The following is a 27,966-nucleotide window of genomic DNA, read 5'->3' on the forward strand; positions in this document are numbered from 1 at the left end:
TATGAAGAAATAAGTGCCTTCATCTTTCATCCATATTGGAAGCAAACAGATAAAATTAACAAGCCTTTGATGTAATTAATGTATGTATACTTCATTATTATTAAATTCAGGTGACGGAATTCTGAAGCTGAAGGATGATGTGCAGAGCTGCGAATGTCAGAATGTGCAGGTGATGTGGGAGTTGCTTCTAAGGTCTTCTTCTGAGTCCGAGCAGCATTTCTCCATTGCTGCCGCTCACTTGATCTCCAACCCCGAACATCCGATGACCTTCCCTTCCCTTCCTCTCCCCTCCAATATTCCCCTCAAATAATTAATGCGAGTCATATTGTACCGTATCGTATCCAAATTAACAAATTGTTCCCAGAGCAAGCAGCTAAAGAGTTTCATCATCATCATCATCATCATCATCATCATCATTGCCATCATTGGCATCAGTACCAGCAACAATAACGACGAATTAGCGACCGCGACCTCTTGACGGATCAAATTAGGTAACAGTGCTGCAGAGGGAAAGCTACTACTGTACATAGCTACTACTGTTTTGAGTAATATAACATGCCTCCTCAATTCTGCAGATTTTTCACGCTTATTTCTGTGCAGACAATGATCCGACTTTCCTTTTGATTATATTCTGCTACTCTACTTAACAAGTAATGTGACATCACGAACCACTGAGGCTGCTTGAAACTTCGAGGCACCAAAAAAAAAAGCCTAACACAAACACGAGGAATTGATAATTAGAAACATCGTAACTACTCTTGATCTATATTTCTGTAGACTTACTGTAAATTCACAAAAGCATGAGGAAGGGCAGAACAGTTTGACACGAGCATTCTAACATCATTAAAGAAGAATCAAATAATTAAAACTTATTCAAAAAAAAAAAAAAAAACAGAGAGACAAAAACCTGGCTCCAAAGTGTATTCTGACGTTTACACGACACTTAAACAATGTCCTGTCCCGCCTCCTAATTCAGCTCAAGAATTATATCTTTTGCAAAACTTTTCGGAGAGCTGCTCCCCAGTAACTAAGGAAAGGAAAAGAAACCACCAAGCCTATGCCAGAGAGTAGTGATACAACCAGAAATCGGGTTCTGAATCGCCATATAAAAGGGTGTAAAGTAAAGCTAGTCAAGGTAAGGCTCTACAGCAGGACAAATCCTACACCAATTCCAATCAACCTTGGATGAAATTGGGGCATCGATTTATCCCCTCGGGTTAGCAGGCTATGAGCAATGCACGTAACACAGAAGATACTTAATTTGCTCGGCCACATACCCTATCCCTTCATTGCATGTACACTGATTTTCTCAAGCAGCAGAGGCCAGTCCTCCTCCCCGAGCTCTTGTGGTCTAAGCTCCATCGCAGCTTTGAAGTCCGACATAGTTATTGGGAATCTCAATGTGTCTTCTTGAAGGAAGACACCATTAACTAGCTTCTGCTGAAGTTGGTCCCTCTGGAAACTTCTATGTTGACACAACTTGCTCACACTCCTTGTTCGTGCCAATTGGATGCAGGAACCAATCAGTGTCTTCAAGTAAGAATTTAACCCGATGTTCAACAGACTCGCGCAATCCACTGTTACCCCTTCAAGGCCCTGATATGTTGCTATATGCTGCATTTGTTCTCTCAATGAGTCTGTGTTGAGCAACCCACCACTATCGTACGATCTTGAACATCGGCTCCTCGCTGTGCCTGGATGACACGGAGTCCCAACAGGAGCCTGGAGTTGACTTCTGCTGAATTCATAGACATTATTTTCCCCTTCAACAACTAGGGCCCGACTCTTCCCCCTGTTATAACCCGAAACAAATATATCCCCCATGAGCTCTTGATGATGCTGCAACGGCTTCTGCGAGTCACAGGATTTTAAGGTCCCGCTCTCCAATACCCCATAGCCGATTTTATTCCCCAAACAATCAGGACGGGACACCAAATTTCTCTCCCCATTCAGCGGCGGAGAGGTTATCGAGTTCTTCCTTAGTGGTAAGGGCTCATTCTCAGAAGCAAGACAAGCCCCTCTGATGTGACCAGGCATGGGAGGGGGAATTTTCGCACTACAGGCATTCTGCAAGACTGCACGTATAAGCTGATTATGAAGCGGCAAATTCTCCTTGCCAAGGAGCTTCAGGCAGAGCTTATCGAATTCAAACTTGCTCAATCTCAAACTCAACAATCTACTCAAGCAATCAAAATACTGATCTGACCTCTCAGGCCCAAGCCTCTTGACCAGCCGAGCTTTCAGCTCGGAGAGATTAATTCTCAGATGACGATTTGGGGGCTGCATTATGTCATGATGTATCCATAATCCACCTGCACCGACCAAAGCAAGTCTCCAAAAGTAGTAATGCTCCGCCCTTTTTTTTCAACTGCCGAGATCAAATTCAGGCAAATTAGTCTGTCTGGGGAAAAGCCAATCCGATGCGATTTTCTTACACCAAGAAGCTTCGAGACCCCCAAACTGGGAACAACTTGAGAGATGTACTGTACAGAGAGTTCCCTCCAAATTGAGTCCAATGAACTTTGAAATCCCACTTAACAATCTGAACTGGTACCACGGATTCAATTCACAACTGTTGTGGGAGCAGCACCAGTCGTACAATTTCAACAGGCAGATTGCAGTAACAGCACGAATTCTAGTCACCTCTGAGGGATAGGTCAGGCGAGCACCCACTTCAAGTACTTGTTGTATTCAGATTCAGGAAGCAAATAATTAAACGCAGCCAAAAAGGACCAAGAAAAGGCTCCTTGGAGAGCTCAAACTCAAGGTGGCCCCCTTTTTTATCCTCAAATTTTTAAAGAACACTCAAATCTCACTGAGGAGAGTGTGAATGAGCAGATAGAAATTGATGCGGCCCCAGACAGAAAGAGATTAGAAAGGGACAGACAGCGATGCTCTATTGTTAATCTGACCTGTTGGAGGATCGCCCAGAGAGAATTCGAAGTAAAAGCAGACACAAAATAGTTTCCCTCCCAAAGCTTTCTCTCCTCCTTCACAGACCACTGAGCTTTCTTCCCCACCGCCACCGCCTCCGCCTCCTCCTCCTCCTCCTCCTCCTCCTCCTCCAGAATTCACCCAGAAGTCGAAATATTTTTTTTCAGCTCATGTCCAATCTCCCTTCTTCTTCTTCTTCTTCTTCTTCTTCTTCAATTCCGTGGCTTTCAGATTCCGAATCAGAGGAGCTGATACTCCACTCCCTCCTCGCTCTCTCTCTCTATCCCCACGAACTCTCACTGTGGAGTGTGGACTGCTACTGTCTTTTGGCCTTTTTTTTTTTTTTTTTTTGTTGTGGTGTGGGGTTGGGGGGGGGGGAGGGGGGGTGATGGGGGGTTGGGTGGGGTTTAATTTCCGTCAATTAATATTACGGGATCGTATTTATTTTTAAAATTTTTCATTTATGAGCCATTGGAAACTTCTAATTCTTTACCAATGCAGCAGTTCGGACGCGCTCATGTAAGGAGAATCAAGGCGACGGAGTTATTCTATTGGTCGATCACAGTCCTACTTCGTTGACTATCGTGTCTTGCCAATACATCTCTTTTTAGGAGGAGCGCGTGGAGTGGAGGCGCGTGGCATAATTTTGCAATAGAGAGAACAATTTAGAGATAAGAGTAGAATGCGTGCTCCGCTCCGTGGTGTCTATGTGTCTCCTCTGTTCTGTTCCTTTGGTTTGGTTCGGTTCGGTTCCGTAAAATAAACAGTTAGAAAGAAAGAAAGAAAGAAAGAAAGAAAGGCCGCCCCATGGCACCAAAACAATTTTCCCTTTTTAGGAAAATAATAACTGAATTCAATTCCTAAAAGGGATGGTAAGTTTGATTCAAAACCGGATTTGGGAGCGGTTGATCGTGAAATCAGACATCGATACCATTTGTGAGTATCGATGTTACAATTACCATCGACTAACTAACTTCGACTAAGAACTCCAGCACATAATACTTAAGCGCACGGAGAGAACAAGAGGGTCTAGGTCCTCTAGGATCCAGCAGTCCCCGTAGGATTGATTAGTTTGCACTAATCACCAGATGACATGATAGAAACCACGTGCTCCAGCATCTATTAATCAGCAAGATCAGAAGACATCATGCATCTCAGACCTAATTGAGACAGAACCCTCAAAGGGGGGGAGAAAACGCAACGCAAATTTATCAAAGATATCATTCAACTTCATTTGAGTTCGGAGGACTTTCATGTAGAACCAACAAGGTAGCAGAATATAAGGAAAAAAATGCAGGACATTCCACCGCAAGAGCATATGTATAATCTCTGCGCAGGCACTGGCAGGAGAGTTCATCATCAATCACGGCTTCCAATGGAGCCAACAAGCAAAGGAAAGAGGGAAATAGTAATACTCTCTCTCCTCCTCTTCAGCCCTTCCGAATAATAATAATAATAATAACAACAATCATACAAAGGTATTAACCCGACCAGGTTATTCCCTATTGCTTTTCATGGCCTTGTTCATACTGTATGTGGAATTTGAGAGTGGTTCTTCGATAAATTCTACTTAGAAACAATTATGGACTGATCAATCCGCCATCTATTGAAAAACAGATTGGCTTTGTCAGCAAACCTCATCCCCAGATGCAAATAGTAAACCTGAAGGAACACGAGAGATCATTAGCAATTTACACTCGGAACAATTATCATAATACAAATCAATAATGAAGTTCATCAGCTTTCATTAATTCAAGAAAATTCTCGAAAATCTAAGTACTGAACTGAGGGATCAAAGACTCAGCGATCATAAAAAGCTCTAAACAAGGTTAATGAATTGCTTCTTCTCTCTCTCCCTCTCTAAATAAACAACCGTGATTCCAATGGATCAGATAAATCTTTAAAATGTATTTATAAGCTCCATACCTGTATAATTGATGGATCCATATTAACCCAGTCCTTAACCAGATTGCAGTACCGTCTCGGGGTCCAGCTGTCCGCTACAATAACTGGAAGGAACAGCAGAAAGCTCCTGCCTGCCTCTCCACTCTTCACCAGGTTTCAAAGTAATGGGCTTTTCTATGCATGCGGCCTCAACACACAACATATGTTTGTATTCTTCATCCCCGAAATCAGCCATCGCTTTCGCTTTCTTGTCCCAGGGATTCCACACCACTGCAGAGCGATGCGAGGAAGTCACAATGAAGCTCCCAAGGAACTCAGACAAAGTAAAAATTAAAAGATACGTATTCCCGTCGAAACAAAATGAGTAGCCAGATACTTAGCCAGAAAAATCATAATGCACGTGTACACAATAAATGTCCTCTGGCATAAATAGAACGAATATTTAGGCACAGCAAAACTCACCAGCATCTGGAAGTCCATCTTTTCGCAAAACAAATGTTCTCTTCCGCTCGTGATCCAAAATGGCTATCTTCGTTGGTGTACTGAGGTATACTTTGTCCACCTTCGTATTAAAAAAAAAAAAACAAAATTAAATTCAAAGGATGAGAAATGTGTTGGTGGAGAATAATAATGATAAACCAGAAATCTTTCACTGGGAAATCTAACGCTGACCTCTGATTCAAATGTTATAGCATCTCCTTGTTCAGTGAACCGCTCCCTATTCCTTAGGTTATCGAGGTAGTCATGCGTCTCTAGTCCTTCCACCCGCACTTCACTAAACATAAACAGCATAAAAGTTAAGCACAAACTTAAGATGCCACATTATCGCATATTGCAAATCATAGGGATGGGATCATCAGTTGGTTATGTTGTTAACTATAGACCTATATTGTAAATAAAACTGCAAATAGCCAGAACATCTAACTAAAGCCAACTATTCAGTCCAAACAAAAATAAAATAAAATAAAATAACTAAAGCCAACTAGAAAGAAAATGGCAAATCTGCAAGATAACACCTAATAATTACTATATCTTTGTAAATTGAAAATTACAGAGAAAAAAAATCTTAAACTCCATTATATGTGGAAAGCATGCATGCTGCTAGTTATTGGGTTTTTTTTTTTTTTTTTTTTGGGGCCCAGACGCAAATAGGCTAAAAATGCAAGGATTAGTACTTCAATATGAAAGTGATGAAACCTGATGTCAGTGACAGCAAAATAGGTATGATAGGCAAATGTGAATGTGAATGGCTTCCCATCAGTATTCATATTTCGGATGCGAGATGTCAACTTTAAGTCTCCTCCAGGTGCCAGAGTTATCCTTAGACGAAACTCATATCTGTGGAATGTCATTAGAAGTCAGTAACTAATTTTTAGAAGAATTCCATAAAAGAAAATGTCATAAGCTCAAATCAAAATCCATTTTGTACCAACAAAGCTCTAGATTCAATCACAAACTTATTTGATATCTTTAAGAATCAAAACAACAGGCAAACAAATGAAAAGATTGCATAAGGTTTCCTAAAATGTTTCTTTTTATCAAGTTCCCTTCTTGGTATTACATGTTAAAAGATATAGCTCAATTAAGCCTAAGAAATTCCAAGGAAGTACTTGTGTGGCCAGAGCTTCATATCTTCGTCAGAAGGCTTCAAAATTAGGTCGATAAAAGCCTTGTCGGTGCTATTTGTTGAAAAGGGCGGGGCATCATTATCAATGCTCCAGACTCTGTTCCTTGCAAATCCATGTTGTTCAAGAGTACCGTGTGGACCAAACTGCAATTTTGGGATAACTTATGATGAGAATGTCAAATGTAGGGAAAGCAAATAGCAGCTAGAAAAAGGCTACATACTTGAGGAAAACAGATCGGGATACCTCCCCGGATTGCTTTTGGAGGCTTAAATATAGCCTGCAATAAGCATAGTCAATAACATTAATGAAGAACTTCCGTACTTAAGAGATTGAAAAATTCAGATGCACATATCATCATCTGCACTTTCTCTTCTTGAAACATGACCAAAAGGGTAGCACATGCAATAGAGTGCTACCTACATCTTATTGGAAACAGGCTGACAGGATATGCCCAGTTTCCATAAATGATGCTTGGTTTGTAAGACGAATTTTTTGCCCGAAACATGACCAAAAGGTTGAAACATAACCAAGAGTGCTACCTACGTCCTGTCATCTGCATTTTCTCTTCTTGAAACATGACCAAAAGGGTGGCACATGCACAAGAGTGCTACCTACATCTTATTGGAAACAGGCTGACAGGATATTCCCAGTTTCCATAAATGACGCTTGGTTTGTAAGACGAATTTTTTGCCGGAATAAGCACAAGGCAAATGTTGACATATCTTAACAGTGAGCTCACCATGCAAACTTGAAAATTTGTTCAATTTAAAGTTCATTTCGATATGATCTCCTAATTGGACTCTCTGGATAAGTACAGAAGTTCCTGATCATATCAAAAGGTAGTTCTAAAATCAGCATGCACCTACTTAAGACATTAATGTCGTCCGTATTATTAACTTAGTAATTGCTAAACTTTCAACACAACCACCTTATAAATTACCCAAAATCCACTACCTCCAGATTGGGTAGACTATATTTTACAGTCAATCGTAATTCTATTAAGACTCTGATTCTACTCCCAGATTGTACAAAAATTATTGCAAGAATTATTTTTACGTTTCAGATCTCTCAAGCCTTACCCTGGAGATTGATTAGAAATATGAAAAGCGTCCCATGGATCTTCAAATTAATCTTACTGTGTATAACTGGAGTGCACACAATACATATGGACAGTCATTCTACTCTCAATACTAAGAACTTCACACTGTTTTTCCTATGTCGGTTGATCTCCCAGACAAATCCCTTGATTCTTCAATCTCAATGGAATAGAATGCTCCCTGTATTCATCTTCTTTTCTCTCTCTCTCTCTTTCTTTTCTTTTCTTTTTTTAATTTGTTTATTCTACAAGAATAGAAGAAAACCAGCTCACAGAATGCATCCATCAACAAGAAATGTGAGATCCATATATCAATAGCACAAGGTTATAAGTGCTGAAACAGAAGGCATTTTGCGGAAGAAAGCAAATACCTTGTTGCTGACGAAGAGCAGTTCTTCCCCATGTTCATTCTTCCATGATGTTACATGACCTCCATACAAGTATACCTGTTTTGAAGCAAAAATTCTTTGAAAAATATTTATACAGTTCAAATATCATTGCTGCACATATCCACTTCGACAGATTTACCACAATGGAGTGAGCAACACAAAGGAGTGATGTCCTGAAGTCAGAAACCTGGGTATCCTTGCAGTTATTGCTAAACTAGTAAAATATCATATCTAATGAGTAATTCTTCGTCCCAGACTTAATACAAGAAACAAAAGCAACTGCAGCTATAAGGATGTTAATTGGGTCAGAGAATTGTTTCCACAAACTTGAATTTGGGTTGAAGAAAGCCATCGCTATAAGGTACGGACAGATATATACAAACTCAAGGCTTGGAGTCTCAGTTAGGCATAATTTCCAGCTGGGTTGATCAACAGCTCACAAGAGCACGCTTTATGATTTCAGAGACTAAGCATGATTACAGTTTCTGCTAATGAACAACGGTAACTCAGATTTGGAGGATGGGAGCTAGAAGTTCGGAAAAAAATCTGACGAGAAAAAGGGGGAAAAAAGATAAAAATCAAACTGCGATCGACTATCGGTGAAGCTACGCCACCAAGCTCCGTAAATCAAGCGCCTCTGTCTAATCAGATATCATCAAATCGAAACATAATAGCATGGGGAAGAACGGAATCATCAAGCAAGAGGAAATGAAACGGGATCCTGAGCCAGGGAGATTCGCAAGGGAGTAATATATTTTACTAGAAGAGGAGGAGGAGGAGATGTCAAATACCTCAGCTGAAAAGTCGCGGACCTCTCGGAGAATCACCTTGTCGAGGCCATTGACGCCTTTAGTTTGCTCCACATATACGAAATCTTCCTTCTCCATTTGCTTCTCCTCCTTCTCCACTGTAGCCATCGGTTCCACCCTCTCTCTCTCTCTCTCTCTCTCTCTCTCTCTCTCTATGGGATATGGAATGGATTCCAAGTCCTGTCCCGAGCTCAGCGTACTTTTTCCCCAAAAAAATTATCTAATTTTTCGGTAAGAAAAAATTTATCTGATTTTAATTTATTGACAAAATAAATAAAGATGAAGGCCGTTAGATCTAATCACGCACTTTACAACAGTCTGGACCGTTCATCTGATCGGACCATGAACTAACTTAACGGATGATAGACAGACCCCCTTCTAATTCATTAAAAGGAATATATATATATATATAAAGAAATGACAGACCCCTCTCTCTCGTCAGTCGTCTCGTCTCGTCTCGTCTCGTCTCGTGTCGTTGGAACAGGATTCACTTTCTCCCTTCACTTACACTCGATATATATATATATATATATATAATCTCAAGAAATGTTGATAACATCTGTCGAGGACTCGATATCATATATATATAAATATATAAATTATCCATGCAAGCATTAATAAGTTTAACATTTGTGGAGGAAAAGTTTGCAGCTCGGGGAAATTGCGAAGCCTCTTCGTTGGATGTAGGATTGGTGATGGTCCAAGGACTTCCTTTTGGTATGGGCGCCGCCGTTGATCTCGTCTACTGGAATGAGTAATGATCCGCAATCTTCCAATCGGGGTTGTTCTTGCCGATAAGAAGTTTGGCCTGCGTGCCATTGGGAGTTTTAAATGGCTTATTTAGTTTGTAAATGTAATTTTAAAATCACAACTTTAATCTAATTTTACTCACAACAAACAAAATAACTAATATAAAATCAAAGAGTGTGTCCTATTTATATCACTTTTTTTCACAACAAAATAAAATAATTCATACAAAATCAAATGATGAACCCCCATTTATACCATTTTTTTTTAAATCAAAATCTGATTTTAAAATTCTATTTTGAAACAAAATACAAGATAAAATTGTGTAGTTAAGAGTTTGACCCCCGTGCTATCATCTTGGATGAGTGTTAACTTTTGTATTGCTTGTACATAAACCCGGTTGGAATGGAATAAATCAACACTTATCCCAAAAAAATGTAATAATAATAATAAGTTTAAGAAGTGATAAATCTCCCTATAGCTATGTACTGGAAAAATTCACTCGTGATTCTCAGTGTATCTCTTTTTAGATCAGTATTGTATATTAGTAAGAAAGTTTTGAGTAATTAGTTAAGTGCTGGTCGGGCATTTCTAAGCAAAGATTGTAAATAACATAAATAAAGTTTTTTTATCAATTAAAATTACAGTTATACTATACACACACAAGTAAATTAAGAAATCAACGTACATCACAGATGCGCATCTCATGTTTATATACATATATGTGTGTATATATATATATATAAATTCATGGACGGGGAAGGGAACTTCTTCTCCACCTTCTTTTTAATGCTCTACCTCTACCCTATAATCAAACTATGGCCAAGGAGGACCAAGCTATAGCTCCAAATGCTGAGCTCAGACCGAGGTAGATGTACGGTCTAGTATGGGCACCAGAAGATTTCCGGCCTCCCGGTGCATCAGCTGCCGGAGCATCTGCTGGCGGCGCTGTGGGAGAAGAAGTTGCGGGAGTACTAGCAGTTGGGGCATCGACCGTTGGAGCAGCGGCATTTGACGGTGAGTCAGCAGTGGAATTGGAGGGGCCATTGGCATTGCTTGGTGAACTGGCACCGCTAGGTGAACTGGCATCACTAGGTGATGAGGCTGAGCCGGAACTGCTATTAGACGGGGCAGAGGCAGTGGCGTTTGACTTAAGCGGCGGGGAACCAGCAGGACTGGAAGTCGGGGTGCCTGTGGGCGGAGACTTACTTGGGGCAGATGTGGGCGAGGGCGAGCCCGTCGAGTTCGAGCTCGAATTACTACCGGAGCCAATGCCGCCTCCGTTTGGGGGCACTATCGCGCTGCTCACTTGCAAGACCGATATATTATAGGGCTGAGAAGTAATAGACTTCACTAGATTTGAATTAAGGCTAGACCCGGGGACGCCAGACCCAAAGACCACCCCGTTGCTCGTCCGGGTCACATTCAAGAAGCCCTGTTTCCCATTAGCCTGCCCGCTAGTCTGGAAAAGAGTGGTCAGAGTATCGGATTTATTAGGCAGCTGCCGGAATTTCTGGACGTCATAGTAGTCGAGCACCACGTGAAGGCTCAACACTTTCTTCAATGCGTCTCCGGAGATGCCCGACATACCACCATTATCGACCGCAAGGACGGTGATTGTCTGGCGAGAGTTTATGGCACCGGCTACCCCAGTCTGGGTCAACCCATCATTAAACGTGCTGAAATCCGGGTACTGGCTCAGGATTTTCGTTATGTTGAAAGCGTCTGAGGAAGGTATGAAGAAGAAGAGGAGTAATATCAAGAACAAAGAGTACTTGAACAACATGTTTGTTTGTGATTCAAATTGGGATTTGGTGCTGATCATCAATAATCATTCAATAATTAAGATGAAAAGAGGAACTTCGTATATATACGTATATACATGTATAAAATTTGTGGGCGTGCGTCTCTCGTTGCATTTGCATTTGGATGCATCTTCACCCGAAAGGGAAGGAAGCATTTGACTGGATAAGAAATGAGTTGGAAGGAGAATATGGTGGAGGTTCATTGCTTTCCTTGGTCAATTTGCCATTTTGAGCTTATGAAACCCCCCCTCTCGTCTCGGAATGAAATAGGTCTTCTGTGGCCATAGATATCCATATAATAACAACCTTTCTATTCCGGTAAAATGTAAATCAGCCGTGAAATTCATGGTATAAATGTATATGTATATATGTATACGATGATGATCCCAAAGACAAAGGTTGAATAAGATGTACAGTCGAAGTTGATCGATAAATGAATCTGATCCATACATATAAATACAGTACGATAAATAAATTATCCACCTTATCTTAAAATTAAATTAGATCTATATATTAATATCATTGCAAGCACTTGTCAACAAATAATGTCAAGCGAGCCGCCTTAATCCCAAGAGAAATTAAAAAAGTTGAACTCACGATAAGATTAAATATCATCTCAGAGTTCGTTTAAAATGCACTTGGTTGGAAAATTAATATACGATGGCTTTAAGTAAATTACTCGCATATATTCAAGTGAATTAATTTTTTTTATGAATTTCAAGTGAATTACTTTGATTTCAAATAATTCACTTATATGTCACGTAATTTACTTGAATTATAAGTACCTTATTTGAAATTTTGATTAAATGGATATATGTCAAACCGCCCATTGGTGGATTGGTGAATATAAATAACATTCACAATCAAATACCAGACCCTCTCTACCCCCCCGCGTTCCCCAAAAACTAGCAAACCCTCATTTCCCAGCCTTACCCGTCACGTCGAACCTCCGTCAGGCGCATCAGGCGTCACCTCCTCCGCCATCGGGAAGCTAAGCCTTTTCTCTACCGTCCGGTGGTCTTAGCATTCTCGATGGCTCCCTCCCTCTACTCTTTTCCGTCTCTTTTTCTTTTTTCGGATGGGTAATGGTGATGTGGTGCACAAATTATGTCCAGCTCCGTCCCATCTGATGGTTCCCTTCTCAACGACTATAGTGTGTTCCCTTCTCCGTTCTGCGGTCTTCCTCGCCATGGTGGCTTAGATTCAGTGGCCCCCTCACAATGACGATCTCCTCAAGATGCAACAGGGCCTCCCCTACTCCAGATGGCGACTCAGACCTGTGGGGCAGATGGAGTGGGCTCTCCGGCTGTGGCAACGAGCCTCCCTTCCTCCTCTCCATTCGGCGGCGTGGTGTATCTCGATGGTGGGGTTCTCCCGCTCCCTCGCGGAGGTCGCTCTTCCTCTCCTCAGTGGTCCGTTCGGTTTCTGATGGAGCAGTGCTGCTACTGGATGTCGTTCGGTTAGGGTCGAGTCAAGTCCATGAACGACCCACACGTTTGTGCCCTCGGTTAGAGTTGGGATGATCTATACCTCCCTGCACGTTTACCGATCCAATTTTTCTCCTCTCCTATAGCGGTTTCTTGTCTTCGGTCTTCCCGCCACTTCTTTCAACGACAGTACCCCCACCAATCACAACAAAGATTGCGATTCCAGTCGATTTGATCTTCCTCCTGCCTGTTCAAATCAATTTGTTTGTGGCTTGCCTTTTGTTGTTGATTGTGAATAGGTTGACTCTCCTATTGACGGTCGCTGGTTTGACCGATCGAGAGAGCTCTTGTCACTTAGTTGCTAGCTCTTTCGATTTGATTGTCTTGGGATTGGGTTATTAGGGATATGTTGAGTAAAAGCGATTGACGGTCACTTGTTTGAAACGATCGTATGAGCTTTAATTTTTTCGATTTGACTATCTAGGAATTGCAATATGTGGTGAGAGTCTACACTCGGATATCGATTCAAGGCATCATCTCTGCTCTATCTCTTATAATGGAGATAGAAATTCACCACGGATTAATAGACTGGACCGAGAATCCCCTTCTTGATTTTCATTGGGGTCTGTGGTTGAATTGTTGTAAGAATGTGGTTGATCGGGACTCTTGGTTTATGGATAACTTACTACAATTGTAATGCTCTAACTTTTACCTTTTAGTCTATTCTCCTTTGTAGTTTACCCGACGAACCAATCAAATGTCCAACTCTTATAATTCATGTGTAGTGCTTGGGTATTTTCCTCTGTATCCGCTTTTGAAGTGGACCACTGTATTCATTTGAATATTAATGAAAAATCCTCATTGCCTTTCGAGCCAAAAAAAAAAAAGAATATAAAGAACATTCATTTAAGATGAATGTACTGTAGAAGCATCTGAAATCATTTTCTGCACCAATTCAGTAAGTAGTGTCGAACTAGTTGTTTGTTAGATTACAAGAAAATTTTTGCGAATGTAAGTCCAAGAATGTCAATTTTTTAAAATGTTATATTATGGTATATATTTGGTAAGTATATCGTACTTCTTGAAAAGTATATATGGTAATGTAATATTATGATATTTTATATGAAAATAGATGATTCGTTGAAAAAACATGTAAATTTGCGAAAATGCATTTACTAAATAATAATTTTTTTGGATTAATAAAATAATTATTAGCATAGGGAAATTTAAACCGTCATTGGAATGTTCCTAAAAGTACTATAATGAAGGGAATTATTAGCGTAGGAGGATCACATTCTTAATGCCAATTAAGGATCTAAGGATCAAATTGCATCTTCTATGTGAATTATAGGACTATGTACACACACATATACATATATAGGGCAATCGAAAGAATAAAGTAAATGATGTAGTGGCCGTTTGGTTTTGGAGCAGAGTTATAACTCTACTTAGGTTTGGTTTGTGAGTATTGTTGTTGATGGAGAAGTGTTGAAATAAGATTATTGAAAAATAAGTACTGATTTCATAATAAGTTAAAGTATTTGAAAGAAACTAATTTAAAATTGTTGAAAGTAAAAAATGCAATTATTAAAACTTGAAACGAAATAAGCAAAATCATATATCATAAATACCCATTAACTTATTTAAGAAAATCACGTTTGCAATTGCAATTTTGACCTAAATTATGATTTCAAAAACTTTCACCAAACACCAAATATGTTTAAGATTATAAGGAAAAGTGATAATGAAATTTCCTACTATACTCCCTACGCTCCAATAAAAAAAGATAAAATAGTTGAGATAATTTATTATTAAAAAATTAATTTTAATAATTGTTAATAAAAATATGTGAGGGAATTCATTATAAAATTTGAAAAAAAATTAATGAATAGTTGGGAAAAATTAATATTAAAAAATTAATTATAATAATGATTAAAAAAAGTTTTGAGAGAATTTATTATTAATTAAATTGAAGAAAAATATAAAAAATTTGAATTGAAGAAAGAATATTGTGTTTGATTTTAGAGTAGAGTTTTGGTTTTAATTGGTTTGTAATAATTGTATTGTTGAATTATGAGAAAAATATGCAATGAATAATTGAGAGAAAGTAATAATTGTGTTGTTGAATTGTGAAAAAAATAATGAATAGTCGAGAGAATTTGGTATTGAAAATTGAGTTAAATAGTTAAAAAAATTGAAGAAAATGAAAAAAGTAATAATTGTATTGTTAAGTTGAAAATAAGTAGAGTTAAGTTAAGTAGAATTATAAATTATATGCATATGATAAAATCATATAAATCGGATAAAAAAAGGGCAATGAGCAATTGGACAGTCACGTGTAGTGCACGTGCTACGTCCTGCATCTTTTCCAAGCACCAAAGCAAACGCCACTCTCTCTCTCTCTCTCTCGCTCTCTCTCTCAGTCTGTGTCCTTTGTTTCTCCCTCTTCGGTGTTTGAGAGGTTCTAGGGTTTTCTGCAGTCCCAAATCCAATTTGAGCAGTGGCCTTACGTATCATTCGTCCCCCCACTTTCTCTCTCTTTGAGCTGATTCGCCGCAATGAAGCTGACCGTGAAGACGCTCAAAGGGAGTCACTTTGAGATTAAGGTCCTTCCGACAGACACGGTGAGTACTTCATCTCACAAGTTCAGTCATCAAAAATCGTCTCGAGCAACTTTTCTGGTATTTCTAGCTGATACTATGAGCTGAATATGTCTGTAAAAAGAGAAATTTTAGATTCTTTGTGCCTATGGTTCTCCTGAATTTGCAAGTTGAGGGATTTTTGTCATGTAATATGGCTGGTTAATTGAGGGAGTCGCTAATGTGCAACATAAACAAAAATGCTCCTTTGAGAACAATTTTCCCGAAGCTTGTCGTCTTTGATGACTCTCATTTTCCTTTCGGGCACAGACTTGATATTTTCCAATGCAGCCGCCCGCAAATAGCCTTTGGATTTAAAAGAGAGTTTGAAATCACGAGTAGCTTGGAGCATTAAAAGAAGCGGGAAATCTGCTTCCTTGCATTGCTATCTTTGGACTTGCACAACCTGGAATTTGCAACCTTTCTTATGCATGGTCTTGCCTATTCTTAGTTGACAAAGATAAACTTCTTTGAAATAATATGTGTTACAAACATCCGAGTCTGATGATATTTGATGCGAATTGATTTCAAGTTCGCTGTGAAACCTCTGATGTTTTAGATTACCATTGGAGGGTTGTTCTCAATGACCTGACATTGGTTTATGTTCACCCAAGGTTATGGCTGTGAAGAAGAATATTGAAGATGTACAAGGGAAAGATAATTATCCTTGTGGGCAGCAATTACTGATTCACAATGGGAAGGTTTTGAAAGATGAGACTACTTTGGCTGACAACAAGGTTTCTGAAGATGGCTTCCTTGTGGTGATGCTCAGCAAGAGCAAAACCTCGAGCTCTTCTGGGACTTCCACCTCATCCACTCAACCCACTTCTACAACACCAGCGGTCCCTCCCCCAACTTCTAATCCTCCAGCTGCTGTTGAGGCTCCAGCTCAAGCCCCAGCTTCCATAAACAGCTCTATGCCTGCTTCAGATGGAGCAACTGCTCATCCAATTAGCGATGATGCTTATAGCCAAGCAGCTTCGCATTTAGTTGCCGGCAACAATCTTGAGGAAAGCATCAGACAAATCATGGATATTGGTGGTGGTGCGTGGGATAGAGAAACAGTTACACAAGCACTTCGGGCTGCCTACAACAACCCAGAGAGGGCCATTGATTACTTGTATTCTGTATGTCTTAAATGTCTGAAAGTGCTAACGGTATCATTCTTAACTGTCTGGAGATTGGAGCTAACAGTGTTCAATCTCCAGGGTATTCCAGAAACGGCTGAAATTGCAGTGCCCATGGCTCATCTTCCAACAGGCCAAGCTAATGAAGCAGCTGCTGTTGCTGCTCCACCCACATCTGGGGCACCCAATACATCTCCCTTGAACTTGTTTCCCCAGGTAGTATTCTATACTTGAGTGAATTCATGTCATACTTTTTTAGATTTTCTGTTTCTGAGTTGTAGGAGTTGTTGCAGGAGTCTCTTTCTGGGGCTGCTGCTGGTGGACTTGGATCGCTCGACTTCCTAAGAAACAATCAACAGGTATATATGCGTCTATTCCATTTCTCAGTCCTTTTGAAGCAACTGTGCCTCCAGTTCTGCTTATTGATTCTGATGAAGGGTACTGACTATGAGCTACTTATGATAGGGAGGAGATTTCTTTTATCTGGTGCTCTGTGTTAGAATTTGACCTGAAACTGATGTCTGTATTATAGCTTTTCTTATATTCGGCTGAGAAGGAGATCACATGAATGCCATTTTATATGAGTCCATGAAAATTAGATCTTCTCTAATTATCTACCCTAATCTTATATCAGTTTCAAGCTTTGCGTTCTATGGTGCAAGCCAACCCACAGATTCTACAGGTATGGAGATTAACTTTCTTCACTTTGAGTCTGAAGTATCATTTTGGGATTAAATATTTAATATCTTACTTGTTTTGTTTTGCAGCCAATGCTTCAGGAGCTAGGGAAGCAGAACCCTCAGCTCTTGAGACTTATCCAGGAGCACCAACCGGAGTTTCTTCAGTTGATAAATGAACCTCTAGAAGGGTCTGAAGGGTGAGTATGTTCTAAGCAATTCATTAATTTGGCGATCATTCTTGGACTTGGCTTTTTCTTCAGTTTCATTTCTATTGGATGGAGCGCCTTCTACATTTAAAAAAATTAAATAGAATGGTCCAGGAACTAGATGTTGGGTTGAAGGCCAAATACTTCCGCCTTTGGGTAATTAGTAATAATTTCTATTGGAAATAATTAAATGAGTTTCACACTTCTCCCAGTGATATGTTTGATCAGCCGGAGCAAGATATGCCCCATGCCATCAATGTAACACCAGCAGAGCAAGAAGCTATCGAAAGGGTGAGTATCCCACTCCAGTTGCAATGCGCCTGACCTGGGGGATCGATCCTGCAGATTTTGCCATACTGATTCTGAATTTTCTCCTCTGTAGCTGGAGGCGATGGGGTTCGATCGAGCCCTTGTGATTGAGGCATTTTTGGCTTGTGATCGGGACGAGGAACTGGCAGCCAACTATTTATTGGAGCATGCCGGAGATTTTGAGGATTGAGTTGGGATTCTTTTTTTTTTTTTTAACTAGGCATTATGATTTTGTTTCTTAACTAATCCAAGTCTTTTGAGATGTTATTTCGTTTTTCCTGCTCTAATGCTGGGTCGGGTCGGTTCGGTTAAATTTTTATTGATCTCGCTCCTCGTATGACTTTTTCATCTTATTAATTTCCTTGTTCTCTCTCTCTCTGTTTTTTTTTTTAATTTTCTTTTACTTTTTTTGGGGGGGGGGGGTATGCTTATGGCGGGTCCATCATGGATGAAAGGGAGGGGGGCTGGTTGGAGCGAGATGAGATGTTTTTTATTTAAATTATTATATCCTTTTGTTCTTCTTTGTGTTAAAGAATAGTATAATTCATCGATCGGAATGATTCTTTTTCCGTATTGATATGTGATGTGGTGGTGCTCTTAAGGAAAGGAAGCATGATCGCCAGTCCAATTAATCAATTAATTGAATGCCATTGGACCGGACTGGTTAGTGTAGTTGAGTTTACCTTAAATACATCTATTATAGAACGGGAGATGAGAAATGAAATGAAACATGATTTTGCTTGCTTACATGTCGAGTGATTGGTAGTCAGCGATGTATTATTAGTGGAAAACTTTCAAAAGTAAAGTTGTGGTTAACGTGACGCAGGTTCTCCAATATATTTCGTTAACAAGTATCATCGTGTCTTTCCGTGCGCCCATTTGCATGGCTGGATGCGAAAAAGCACGTGAAAATTATATTAATTAATTAGGTTCAATTATGTATCTCGGATTCGGTATATCGTCCATTCACCGATCATTTTCTCAGTCCCTTAAAACCCTTCATGTAATAATTTGATCAGGCAAGTGTCTGTTACGCATATCAAGTACTGAAATAAGGTGGATTGAAAGATGAGAACATCATCATCTTCATGTTCGATGACATAGTTGGATGACATAGCAAAGAACGAAGAAAATCCAATCCTTGGTTTCATTATCAACGAACCTTATGGCCTCGGTGGTGTACCGTTGAGTACCTAATAGGGGTGGTAATTCGTGTCGTGTTTAAACGGGTTCGTGTCATCGAAGTTATAGCTCGTACACGACACGATTATTAAACGGGTCAGGTTTCACATACACGAACAGGACACGGTTATATCCGTGTCAACCCGTACACGACACGTTTAAAACTCGTTTATTAAAACGTGTCATAACAGGTACATGTATACACGACACGATTATAACCGGTATCCGGACACGTTAACACGACCCGTTTATTCGATGGACCCGTTTACCCGGACGCGTTAACACAACTCGTTTATCCGTTCAACCAGGACACGTTAACACGACCTAAACTAATTACACTAACCAGTTGATAAAGATGCAATCCCTATCATAAGAATGTGCAAAAATATGGAACATTTCAAAAGGCTAACTGAACCAGCTACTCAGTTCTATATAGTCAACAAAAAATTAAGACGATATGAACAATTGTAGAATTGATGTCAACAATTCCACATGAAAAAATCTGTGGAGACATTCCAGGAAAAGGGGTTGTGCCTTAGGTATAAAATGTTGAACAGGATTAGGATGAAACTCGTCGTAACAGTGAACAAAGAAACAGATTAAGAACCGATGAAACAACACCGCATCCCCAATTTCAATTGGAAGGTAAACCAATAGACATTTCACCAACAGAATCTTCATTTCCACGACACACAAAGTAAATTACACAAACAGTACTCTCAGCTCCTATCAGTTCTACATGGAAAGTTCAGCTTTTGAGCTTCTCCACCCAATCTACAGTGCGACTGAAGGCTTTTTAGTATCGGTTTACGGCTGCCCAAACTTTCTTAGCTATTCCGTTCTATTTGTAATTGGAGAAAATTTGAGGTACTTCACTACTCCCCAACTAATTACACTAACCAAAACCAAAAAATAAGGAGACTCCATGCTCGACGGTAGAGGGCTCGAAGGTCGCGGGGTGGCAGTCGCGGTTGCGGTCGCGGGGTCGAGGTCGAGGTCGCGGGGCCAAGGTGGCGGGGTCGACCCGAGATCGAGGTCTCGCGGTAAGGTCGCCTTCGTTTGGGCGCTGTCGACCGAACGACGGAAGGATTCAGGTGGAGCCTTTGTCTGAGCGGACGGTCGAAGTTGTCTTCGACTCAGGTGGAGGCTAGATCTAGAAGGATTCAACTCAAGAATCCGAATTCCGAAAGAAATCGGGTGGAAGCATGAAGGAAATAAGATGAATCGGATAAATCGGGTGGAATTAGAAGTAGGAAGGAAGCAGGATTGCAATTTGCAGGAAGACCGAAGAGGCGAACTTGCGATTTTGCGAAGACTGACTCCTGTCTCCTACTGGAACAACGGAACTTGAATGGAAGGAGGAAATTTCGAAATTAGGGTTAGTATAAGGATAGTTTAGTAAATTCAGTTCGATAAACGGGTAAACGGGTTACACGATTAAATAACACGATTGAACACGTTTAAATAAACAGGTTTAACCGTGTATAATCGGATTATATGAGTTCAACCCGACAAAACACGATTATTAACCCGTTTAGACCGAATATAAAAAAATGTCAACCCATACCCGTTTAACTCCGTGTCGTATCAAATATTGTCGGCCCTAGTACTTAAGGTGCTTGCTGTTACTTTTTACCCAACAATACTACTCACTACTAGTCTCTCTGTCTCTGGGTAAATTAAAGGTTTATTATGACAATTAGTACATACATATGTATACGTACCTTTACTTATTTTTACTGCTGCCATATTTCAATATTCTTGTATCTAATTCATAATTAGATGTAGAGTTGCATGCATGCCCCCTGTAGTGTTTTGTTCTTTCTCGCTTTGAGAAAGATATCAGAAAGTTGGTAGGATGGAATCTCAAGGATTTTATTGCGAGTTAAAAGTAACTCTCCTTGTATTGCATGGGACTGTCGGTGGTATGCATTATTAGTCTCTCTTACTATTAAATTATTCTTGTTTTATTTTATTCTTCCTTTTGTGGATTCAATTTAGACTAATGGAATTAAGTTGAAGAATCATTTCTCTCAACATATAACATATATATATATATAAGAGAAGGCCAATCGCGAGCTTCGGCTTGCCCATAGATTCTTGAACATTAATTGTCGTCTACCAGTTTCTCTATATATAAGAATTAAAAGAGAAGTATCTTCTGTTAGTGTTACATAAATATCTACGCTAGCACAATCAATCAATCGATCAATGTAGATGCTCCCTCAGAAAATAAAAGAAAATCCTGTTGTGTTGACGGATGGACAGCTCCTAAGTATAATTGAATCCTCTGCAAGCCTTTGTCTCTTGAAAATTAAGACCGTTTATCTTGCCATCAGTTTGATTTACTTTTCCTTCCCTGTTGAAAAATTCTCTCTGTAGAATATATATATATATATATGTTGCCTTTAGCGAGAGGATATTTTTTGGCTGATTCAGCTCATCCATGCATGTCACTTTCTTCTGACGTGTATCATTATATTATCACCAAATTTTTTTTTCCTCGATATCATATTGAAACTTCCTTAATCTTTTTTTTTTTTGGGCAATTGATTAATTAATCGCAGACGGCTCTGCTCTAGCCTCTATCGTCCATCTTTGTCACTGCAACATAAAATGAACGAAAGGCAGTAAATGGTTTGTGTATTTTAAAATTTTAAAGATAATTTCTAGTCCGGAGTACTCACCCAGAAAATATATTTTAAATTAGATTTCTAACTTGAAATTTAATTTTCAGTCAGTCCTATCTTTCAAAGACTTTTAGAAACACCCTCAAAGAACATAGAAAACTTAGAATATAGATCCAATGAAAACAGCCCACAACAATGATCAATTTGGAATCTATTAATAATGAATTATTAATCAGCACAAGAGAGTATTTCTTGACATCGATCAATGCTAACACTCAAGCATCGGTTTTGCACAAGTTGGGAATTATATATTGTTGAAGCTATCCTCGATAAAGAAATCTTGCGACGTCTTTGACGTTCTTATGCGGGCCAAGCAACTCTAATCTTTTTTAATACTCACCATTTTATTCCATCATTTGCTTTTTTTCGAGATTCTTGACGTAATGCAACAACATAATTTTGAAGGAACTTTGTCCGATTGGGAGAGACTCGTGAATAGCTTTACAATATATAATTTTTGGCTTGTGCAACTCTAATAGCCGAGTATTAGTATCAATTTCAAGAAATAGTCTCGATTACAAATTGATAATCCATTCTTAATTGATTCCAAGTTGATGATTATTGTAAGTTGTCTTTATTGGTTCTATGTTATAAGTTTGATATGTTCTTTGAGGGTGTTTGTAAAAGCGCTCGAAAGACATGGGTTCATTTGAAATTATATTTCAAGCTAATTTTTTTTTTCGATAGAAGCCATAAATTTACTTTGGGAAATATTTTGAGTGTGAGTTTAGATTGGAAATTATTTTTAAAAATAAGGCTACATTGGCCAAAAGCTCTCTACTGCATACACCTCCAGTTTTCCATGAGATATATGAAACGCCATTCAAAATTCACATTCTCTCTCTAAAACTCTTCTTCCAAATAGTTCATTCAATCAATTGATTTTCAGCCTTGTTGCTTGAATCTTCCAAGTGTCTCCCTATGATTTCGTAATTTCAAGTAGATGAAAAGGTTTCATTATAATTCATGTGTGTGTAATCTTGAAGAGACCAGCGAGAAAATAATAGGTACTATTAGTTTTTCCCAAATATATAGCCAACTTCTTATAGTAACGCATGTATTTCCATTATTTCCTATTTTAGAACTGTACTTTGTAATTGTCTGTGATTTCTTTGTATGTGTCACACTCGATATTTTCACTTGTCTATAGATCTTAAATTTACGTATAGTTTGTAACTGAAAAAAAAATTATATATGGTTATACAAGCCCTTGACCTCCCGTATAACTGAAAAAGAAATTACGTATAATTTACATACAAAACAAGATTACCTCTATTTATTCAATACCCTAGAACCCCATCTTGATGAAAGATGAGAATAATTAGCAATTAAATGAAATTTTCTATGTCTTATTTTACTTTTTCTCCATTTTTCCTCAACAATTTTCACTTTTTTTGCTCTTAATTATCTTTATCATATTCCTACTGATCTTTGTTAGCCTTTCTTTTATTAATTAATTTATTGCACATCTTTCATAGTCATATATGGTATTTTAAGATTAATGTATATGGTTACAACATGTACATTTAAGTACTATGTGTTTTACAATGAAAAATTTTTGCGATTTACTTTTGAAAATGTTGAACATCAGAATTGAAAATCTTTTTCTCATTTGCGTTGATTGACTATTTATTCAAACATCCAACTTATAAATAATATTACGATAATGCGACTCACACACACATATATATTATAAGTGGACTTATATGCAGAATTAAAAGATTGTACCTCATCTTTTAAGTTTGATATTAATGTCAACATTTGAAATCAGAAATTTACCGTATATTTCTTTTGAACTGTAAACATTAATATTGCATATATATTGTGCGCCAGTTCTTTGTTTTTGTTAATTATATAATAGAACTTATTACATACTAGTATCATCCAAATATATAATATTTTTTAAAAACGTGCCATTTATATTTGTTCATATTCTCATGTTACGAAATTTAATCTTTTTTATAGGACTTGGTAATTTAATAAAGGGCAAAACACATGGCATGGCACAATCTTTAAAGCTTGTGTGAGCTGTGGCACATGCTTTTAAAATTACAAGATATGGTACCGACTATAAGTTTTGTATCAATCGCGACACATCTTTATATTTTCTATCAAAAACTAATATGATGCATACGTAGTGCACACGTAAAATGTTTGTGGGTCTCAATTTTTACCAAATTGATTCATGCTCGTAAACCCCACACGGCCCAACCCGAATTTTGCCAAATAGACTCTTGGCCTTTTTCCTTAAGTTTATATTGCGTAAAAAAAAACTTTAAATTATATATATAGAAACTCTATCACTGTAAAGTCATTGAAAATCTAATTTTGAAATGTAGTAATCAGAGAATAAGAGTAAAATGCAGTTTTCTCCCAAACCTTTGAATCTAATGGCAAAGTGTCCCATGATCTTTGAAAAGTTGCATTATATCACCTAACTTATTTAAAAAGAAGCAAAATACACCTCGGATTACATTTCCGGCCAAATATTAATTTACTAATTTCATATTTCAAGAAATAATTTCAAAAGTAAAAAAACGAAAATTAAAAAAGAAACAGAGAACAAGCTGAGAGAGGGGAGGGAGAGTGTCGACATAATTGGAGAAGGAGCAGGAGTGGAGAAGCAAACAAAAAAGAAAGCAAATCACACTTCTTTTCTCTCGTTTCTTCTTCTTCTCAAGCCTTGAGAGCCAATCTTGATGTCCACAGAATCGGAGAAGCAGCAAAAAATATGAAGTGAAGAGAAACCTGCACTGAAAATTTTCAAATGGAAGATCGAGGCATTCATCAGTTTGATTGCAGGGTTATGCTTATTGTAGTGAAGAGAAACCTGTAGTGAAAATTTTCAGATGAAAATTTTCTCATATGGTTGGAAACGATTTGGTCACCTTGATAAGTAAAGTGCAAATGGTTCACTTGAGCGGAGCCACACTCTCCAATATTGTTCTGTAGAGATCTGAAAAATGAGTGTGAAAACGGAGAGATATATATATATATATATATATTGTATAATTATCTCCAATGTTGCTCGAATATATTTGCTAACATCAACATCAGGTCTTTACATGCACCTAATCACGTTGCATATATTGTGCAAATCGTGTCAGCGTAAATAATAAGGGACAAAATGAACTGGAATAATAATAATAATAATATATTATTTTCTATTAGGCGAAATTGAAATCAAGTGAGCAGGTGAAAATGAAAAAAGAGTGACCCAATATTAATGTAGATTTTCCTGCTCGTTTGGTTTTAACTTTTAACGATTGAAGAATGCAATGTTATCTGAACAAATGAAATCAATCCGTTCGTTTGATTTGAAGAAGAGTGCCGAGTCTTCGCTGACTGAAAGTTATGCTGCTCGCCGCCCACTCCCAGCAGCAAATTGGCGGACGACGACGGAGGAGGATGAGGAGAAGCAGCAGCAAGCAGTTCAAGCTGGCCTCGGTGCCCATCACTTGAAGAAGAAACGCAAAAGGGGTATCATTTCGTTTCTTGTCCCGTTAAAAATCTCTGCTTTGCTTTCACCGACTTCGTTCGGAGAAATCAGAAAACCAGTTCCTCCTCCTGTTTGACGAGCAAGTTATTGGCTAGCAATGAAATCGAGCACCACCTACCTTCCGAAATTAAATTATAGGACAGCTCCCCTCTCTCGGAAATTCTTCTCCGGGACTGTTGAAATGGCATGGTTTTAGAGAGGGCGAACGAGTAGACTATTTTTCTGAAACATATATGGCTTTCTGTCGGAAGTGCTTGACCGTGATACTCGACGAGTATGTTTCTTCAGTGAACCTAAAACGTGGGAGAGTTGGGGAACGACAAGAAGTGACTGTCAGCCCACTTGTTGAGAAGTATTGGTTTCAAAGATACAAGCTTTTCTCGAGATACGACGTGGGTATCCGAATGGATGAGGAGGGGTGGTACTCTGTCACACCTGAAGAGATTGCTATTCGACACGCTGAGAAGTGCCGGGGGAGAACAGTGATCGATTGCTTCGCAGGTGTTGGTGGAAACGCCATTCAATTCGCTAGAATGTAAGTTCATTTCCACTTAGAACTGCTAGGCTAGAGAGCCGTGAGCTTGCTTATGGTTCGGCGCTGAAATTGTAGCAAGCTCAAGTACGTGAAGGGTGGTGGAGACCTACTGAATAAATTTGCAGTTCCATAAGAAAATTAATTGAGCTTAGCATCTCTTGAATGCTATATCTAGATTCCTTTTGGTAACTGAAGCTTTGTGTACTAGCTCTTGCTTGAAGTTTGCAGCAGGTGCTATGAGATGATTTTAATTGTCATTTTGGTCCGGTGTATATCTCTCTTATCTCTAGGTGCTATTATGTTGTTGCTATTGATATTGATCCTCAAAAGGTTGCCCTGGCCCTTCACAATGCCAAGATATATGGAGTTGAAGATTGTATTGACTTCATTTCTGGAGATTTTTTCCAGCTTGCACCATCCCTGAAGGTTCTCCTCAATCCCTGTTGGTTGTTTTCTCTGCAATGGGCTTCACAAATCAATGAGGAACGATACTACTGTTCAATTTCCTAACAAAGAGATGTTTATACTTGGTGGGTTAGTGTGTCGTAAAATTTCCATCATTGTTCATTTTATCAGGCGGACATTGTGTATATCTCTCCTCCCTGGGGTGGCCCGTCATACAAAAATATTCAGAATTTTACACTCGATTTACTCAAGCCGAAAGATGGGTATGTCTACGTTGCTTTCTTTGGATCTCCGAGTAAATGGAAAAGTCTCTTTCTTTTCCAATATGTTAATTTTTCTTTCTTCCATTTTTGCGGCTAGTCAACTCCACATTCCCGAGCTGGATCTTTCGTTGTTCATTAGAGTCCTTTTGTTTGCATTGCAAGCTGTTAGTGTTCGTTAATACAGAGTTGCGTCATCTAATACTGAATTCAAGTTGTCAGAGGAGAAAGGTGATATTAGATTTGTTATTGAAATGAAAATAATTTACTGTCACTACCACCAATGGATTACTCCTTCTAGGACACGTATTTGAAATGAAAAATCTCTTTCTTTTCCAATATGTTGATGTTTTTTCCCATTTGTGCGGCTAATAGGTCAAATCCGCATTCCGGGGCCATTGCTCCCGCTGTTCATTGGAGTCCATTTGTTCGCCCAAAGAGGTGCTAGCGTCCATTATAACAGAGTTGTAGCATCTAATACCGAATACAATTTGCTAGAACGGAAGGGTTGATATGAGATTGTTACTCAAAAATGCATATATTTGCTATCATTTCCACTAAGAGTTTTGCCTAGCTTCTAATTTTTAGGACACAAATTTGCCTTGAAGTTGACTTCAATTGTTACTCCTGAGGACTTATATGCTTATACATTCCAGAAAGAATGCCTTTAGGAGCTCAAGCATCCTTGAAGAAACTTCAACTTTTCCTGTTTCAAGTTGCACAATGCTTCACGCCGAATATCATCAAATTAATGCCTGCTAGCTCTTGCAACAGCTATTCGTTATTTCAAGTTGCACAAGTGATCACGCCGAATATCATCATGTTCCTGCCTCGAAATATTGACTTGAACCAAGTGGAAGAACTATCTTGGTTATCCTCTCCTCCACTGGAGATAGAGGTATATGATTTTGATTCGCGAACTATATATCCTGCCCTTCTAACATATTTGCACGAACTGTTTCACTGAATTATGGCAATTTTGTGATCTGCAGATTGAAAAGAATTATGTGGACGGAAATTTCAAAGGCATAACGGTTTACTTTGGACGTTTTGAGTCTGACGTGTCTGGTCTGCCATCATCATTGGAAGATGGCTCTGTCTCCAAAGGGTAAACCCTTTAAGTCATTTCTTCCTTACTCACAGGCCTTGCTCCAACCAAAGAGTTTAAACCTGAAGTCAGAGAGATTTGAATATGTTATTGCCATAATCTTTAAAACAAGATAAACGAAAGGATGGCTCAGTCAGCTGGAGACAACGGCGACACTGAAATACTTTCCCGGAGTTAGCCAAGCAACTTCCGAAATGAAATGCCTGTGTGATGCTTGGAAGGGTAAGATTTTGTTCTCAGCATGGCGGTTTTGTGATTATAGGAGGAAGGATGTTTACGCATTTGGAGTTAGATGAAGTGAGCAGAAGTTCTACCTTTTCGTATTCAGATCTTGAGCTGGCCGTTATCTTACAACCTGATTTGACTAATCTCTCTTGTATTCTGTCTTAGCCTGAACTATGTTTAAAACCCAGATGAGGAACATCGCATATTACATATTCGAACAGTTCATGCTTATTATGGAGGACAGGATGAATAAAATCTCTAGCACACATGCTTTCATGGAGCTGCGTTTATATAGTGGTAGGCACCCCCTGAAAACCGTACATGTAACGTTGATGGCGCAAGTATTGTTTGTTTCTTTCTT

The 27,966-nt window shown here is 38.8% G+C and overlaps 5 protein-coding genes across 5 annotated transcripts; 2 read left to right on the top strand and 3 right to left on the bottom strand.

Moving 5' to 3' along the window:
* Positions 1-48: 48 nt before the first annotated feature.
* On the bottom strand, positions 49-3,298 carry LOC116208673. The gene is made up of 2 exons (XM_031542217.1): positions 1,278-3,298; positions 49-711 (listed from the first exon to the last, which is right to left on the bottom strand). Exon 1 carries the CDS (start codon positions 2,284-2,286, stop codon positions 1,279-1,281), a length of 1,008 nt encoding a protein of 335 aa, XP_031398077.1. The 5' UTR covers positions 2,287-3,298; the 3' UTR covers positions 49-711; position 1,278.
* Positions 3,299-4,126: 828 nt separating this feature from the next.
* On the bottom strand, positions 4,127-8,930 carry LOC116208683 (putative glucose-6-phosphate 1-epimerase). Its single transcript, XM_031542229.1, has 9 exons — positions 8,744-8,930; positions 7,935-8,009; positions 6,688-6,744; positions 6,450-6,610; positions 6,037-6,177; positions 5,512-5,614; positions 5,302-5,401; positions 4,861-5,109; positions 4,127-4,596 (listed from the first exon to the last, which is right to left on the bottom strand). Exons 1-8 carry the CDS (start codon positions 8,867-8,869, stop codon positions 4,895-4,897), a joined length of 978 nt encoding a protein of 325 aa, XP_031398089.1. The 5' UTR covers positions 8,870-8,930; the 3' UTR covers positions 4,127-4,596; positions 4,861-4,894.
* Positions 8,931-10,117: 1,187 nt separating this feature from the next.
* On the bottom strand, positions 10,118-11,373 carry LOC116208664 (fasciclin-like arabinogalactan protein 14). Its single transcript, XM_031542207.1, has one exon. The coding sequence runs from the start codon at positions 11,331-11,333 to the stop codon at positions 10,320-10,322; it is 1,014 nt and encodes a 337-aa protein (XP_031398067.1). The 5' UTR covers positions 11,334-11,373; the 3' UTR covers positions 10,118-10,319.
* Positions 11,374-15,132: 3,759 nt separating this feature from the next.
* Positions 15,133-18,073, top strand: LOC116193194 (ubiquitin receptor RAD23b-like). The gene is made up of 8 exons (XM_031521991.1): positions 15,133-15,364; positions 15,994-16,506; positions 16,588-16,722; positions 16,800-16,865; positions 17,141-17,188; positions 17,274-17,383; positions 17,605-17,683; positions 17,775-18,073. Exons 1-8 carry the CDS (start codon positions 15,299-15,301, stop codon positions 17,889-17,891), a joined length of 1,134 nt encoding a protein of 377 aa, XP_031377851.1. The 5' UTR covers positions 15,133-15,298; the 3' UTR covers positions 17,892-18,073.
* A 6,681-nt stretch (positions 18,074-24,754) lies between these two features.
* LOC116192830 (trimethylguanosine synthase-like) lies at positions 24,755-27,964 on the top strand. Its single transcript, XM_031521497.1, has 6 exons — positions 24,755-25,053; positions 25,361-25,607; positions 25,898-26,033; positions 26,184-26,275; positions 27,047-27,170; positions 27,265-27,964. The coding sequence occupies exons 1-6, from the start codon at positions 24,852-24,854 to the stop codon at positions 27,382-27,384; spliced, it is 921 nt and encodes a 306-aa protein (XP_031377357.1). The 5' UTR covers positions 24,755-24,851; the 3' UTR covers positions 27,385-27,964.
* The last annotated feature ends 2 nt before the right edge of the window (positions 27,965-27,966 follow it).

This window comes from Punica granatum, chromosome 1 (genome assembly GCF_007655135.1).
Source record: "Punica granatum isolate Tunisia-2019 chromosome 1, ASM765513v2, whole genome shotgun sequence".
Taxonomy (NCBI): Eukaryota; Viridiplantae; Streptophyta; class Magnoliopsida; order Myrtales; family Lythraceae; genus Punica; species Punica granatum.

Bases quoted from the DNA above. Each gene is read 5' to 3' on its own strand.
- LOC116192830 (XM_031521497.1), top strand. From the start codon at position 24,852: ATGTTATCTGAACAAATGAAATCAATCCGTTCGTTTGATTTGAAGAAG. The intron at 25,608-25,897 runs GTAAGTTCATTT...TCTTATCTCTAG, and splicing joins GCCATTCAATTCGCTAGAAT to GTGCTATTATGTTGTTGCTA. The intron at 26,034-26,183 runs GTTCTCCTCAAT...TCATTTTATCAG, and splicing joins AGCTTGCACCATCCCTGAAG to GCGGACATTGTGTATATCTC.
- LOC116208673 (XM_031542217.1), bottom strand. From the start codon at position 2,286: ATGCAGCCCCCAAATCGTCATCTGAGAATTAATCTCTCCGAGCTGAAA.
- LOC116208683 (XM_031542229.1), bottom strand. From the start codon at position 8,869: ATGGCTACAGTGGAGAAGGAGGAGAAGCAAATGGAGAAGGAAGATTTC. The intron at 6,611-6,687 runs GTATGTAGCCTT...CCAAAATTGCAG, and splicing joins TCCCGATCTGTTTTCCTCAA to TTTGGTCCACACGGTACTCT. The intron at 5,615-6,036 runs GTTTCATCACTT...GTTTATGTTTAG, and splicing joins TTTGCTGTCACTGACATCAG to TGAAGTGCGGGTGGAAGGAC.
- LOC116193194 (XM_031521991.1), top strand. From the start codon at position 15,299: ATGAAGCTGACCGTGAAGACGCTCAAAGGGAGTCACTTTGAGATTAAG. The intron at 17,384-17,604 runs GTGAGTATGTTC...CACTTCTCCCAG, and splicing joins CCTCTAGAAGGGTCTGAAGG to TGATATGTTTGATCAGCCGG. The intron at 17,684-17,774 runs GTGAGTATCCCA...TCTCCTCTGTAG, and splicing joins AGCAAGAAGCTATCGAAAGG to CTGGAGGCGATGGGGTTCGA.
- LOC116208664 (XM_031542207.1), bottom strand. From the start codon at position 11,333: ATGATCAGCACCAAATCCCAATTTGAATCACAAACAAACATGTTGTTC.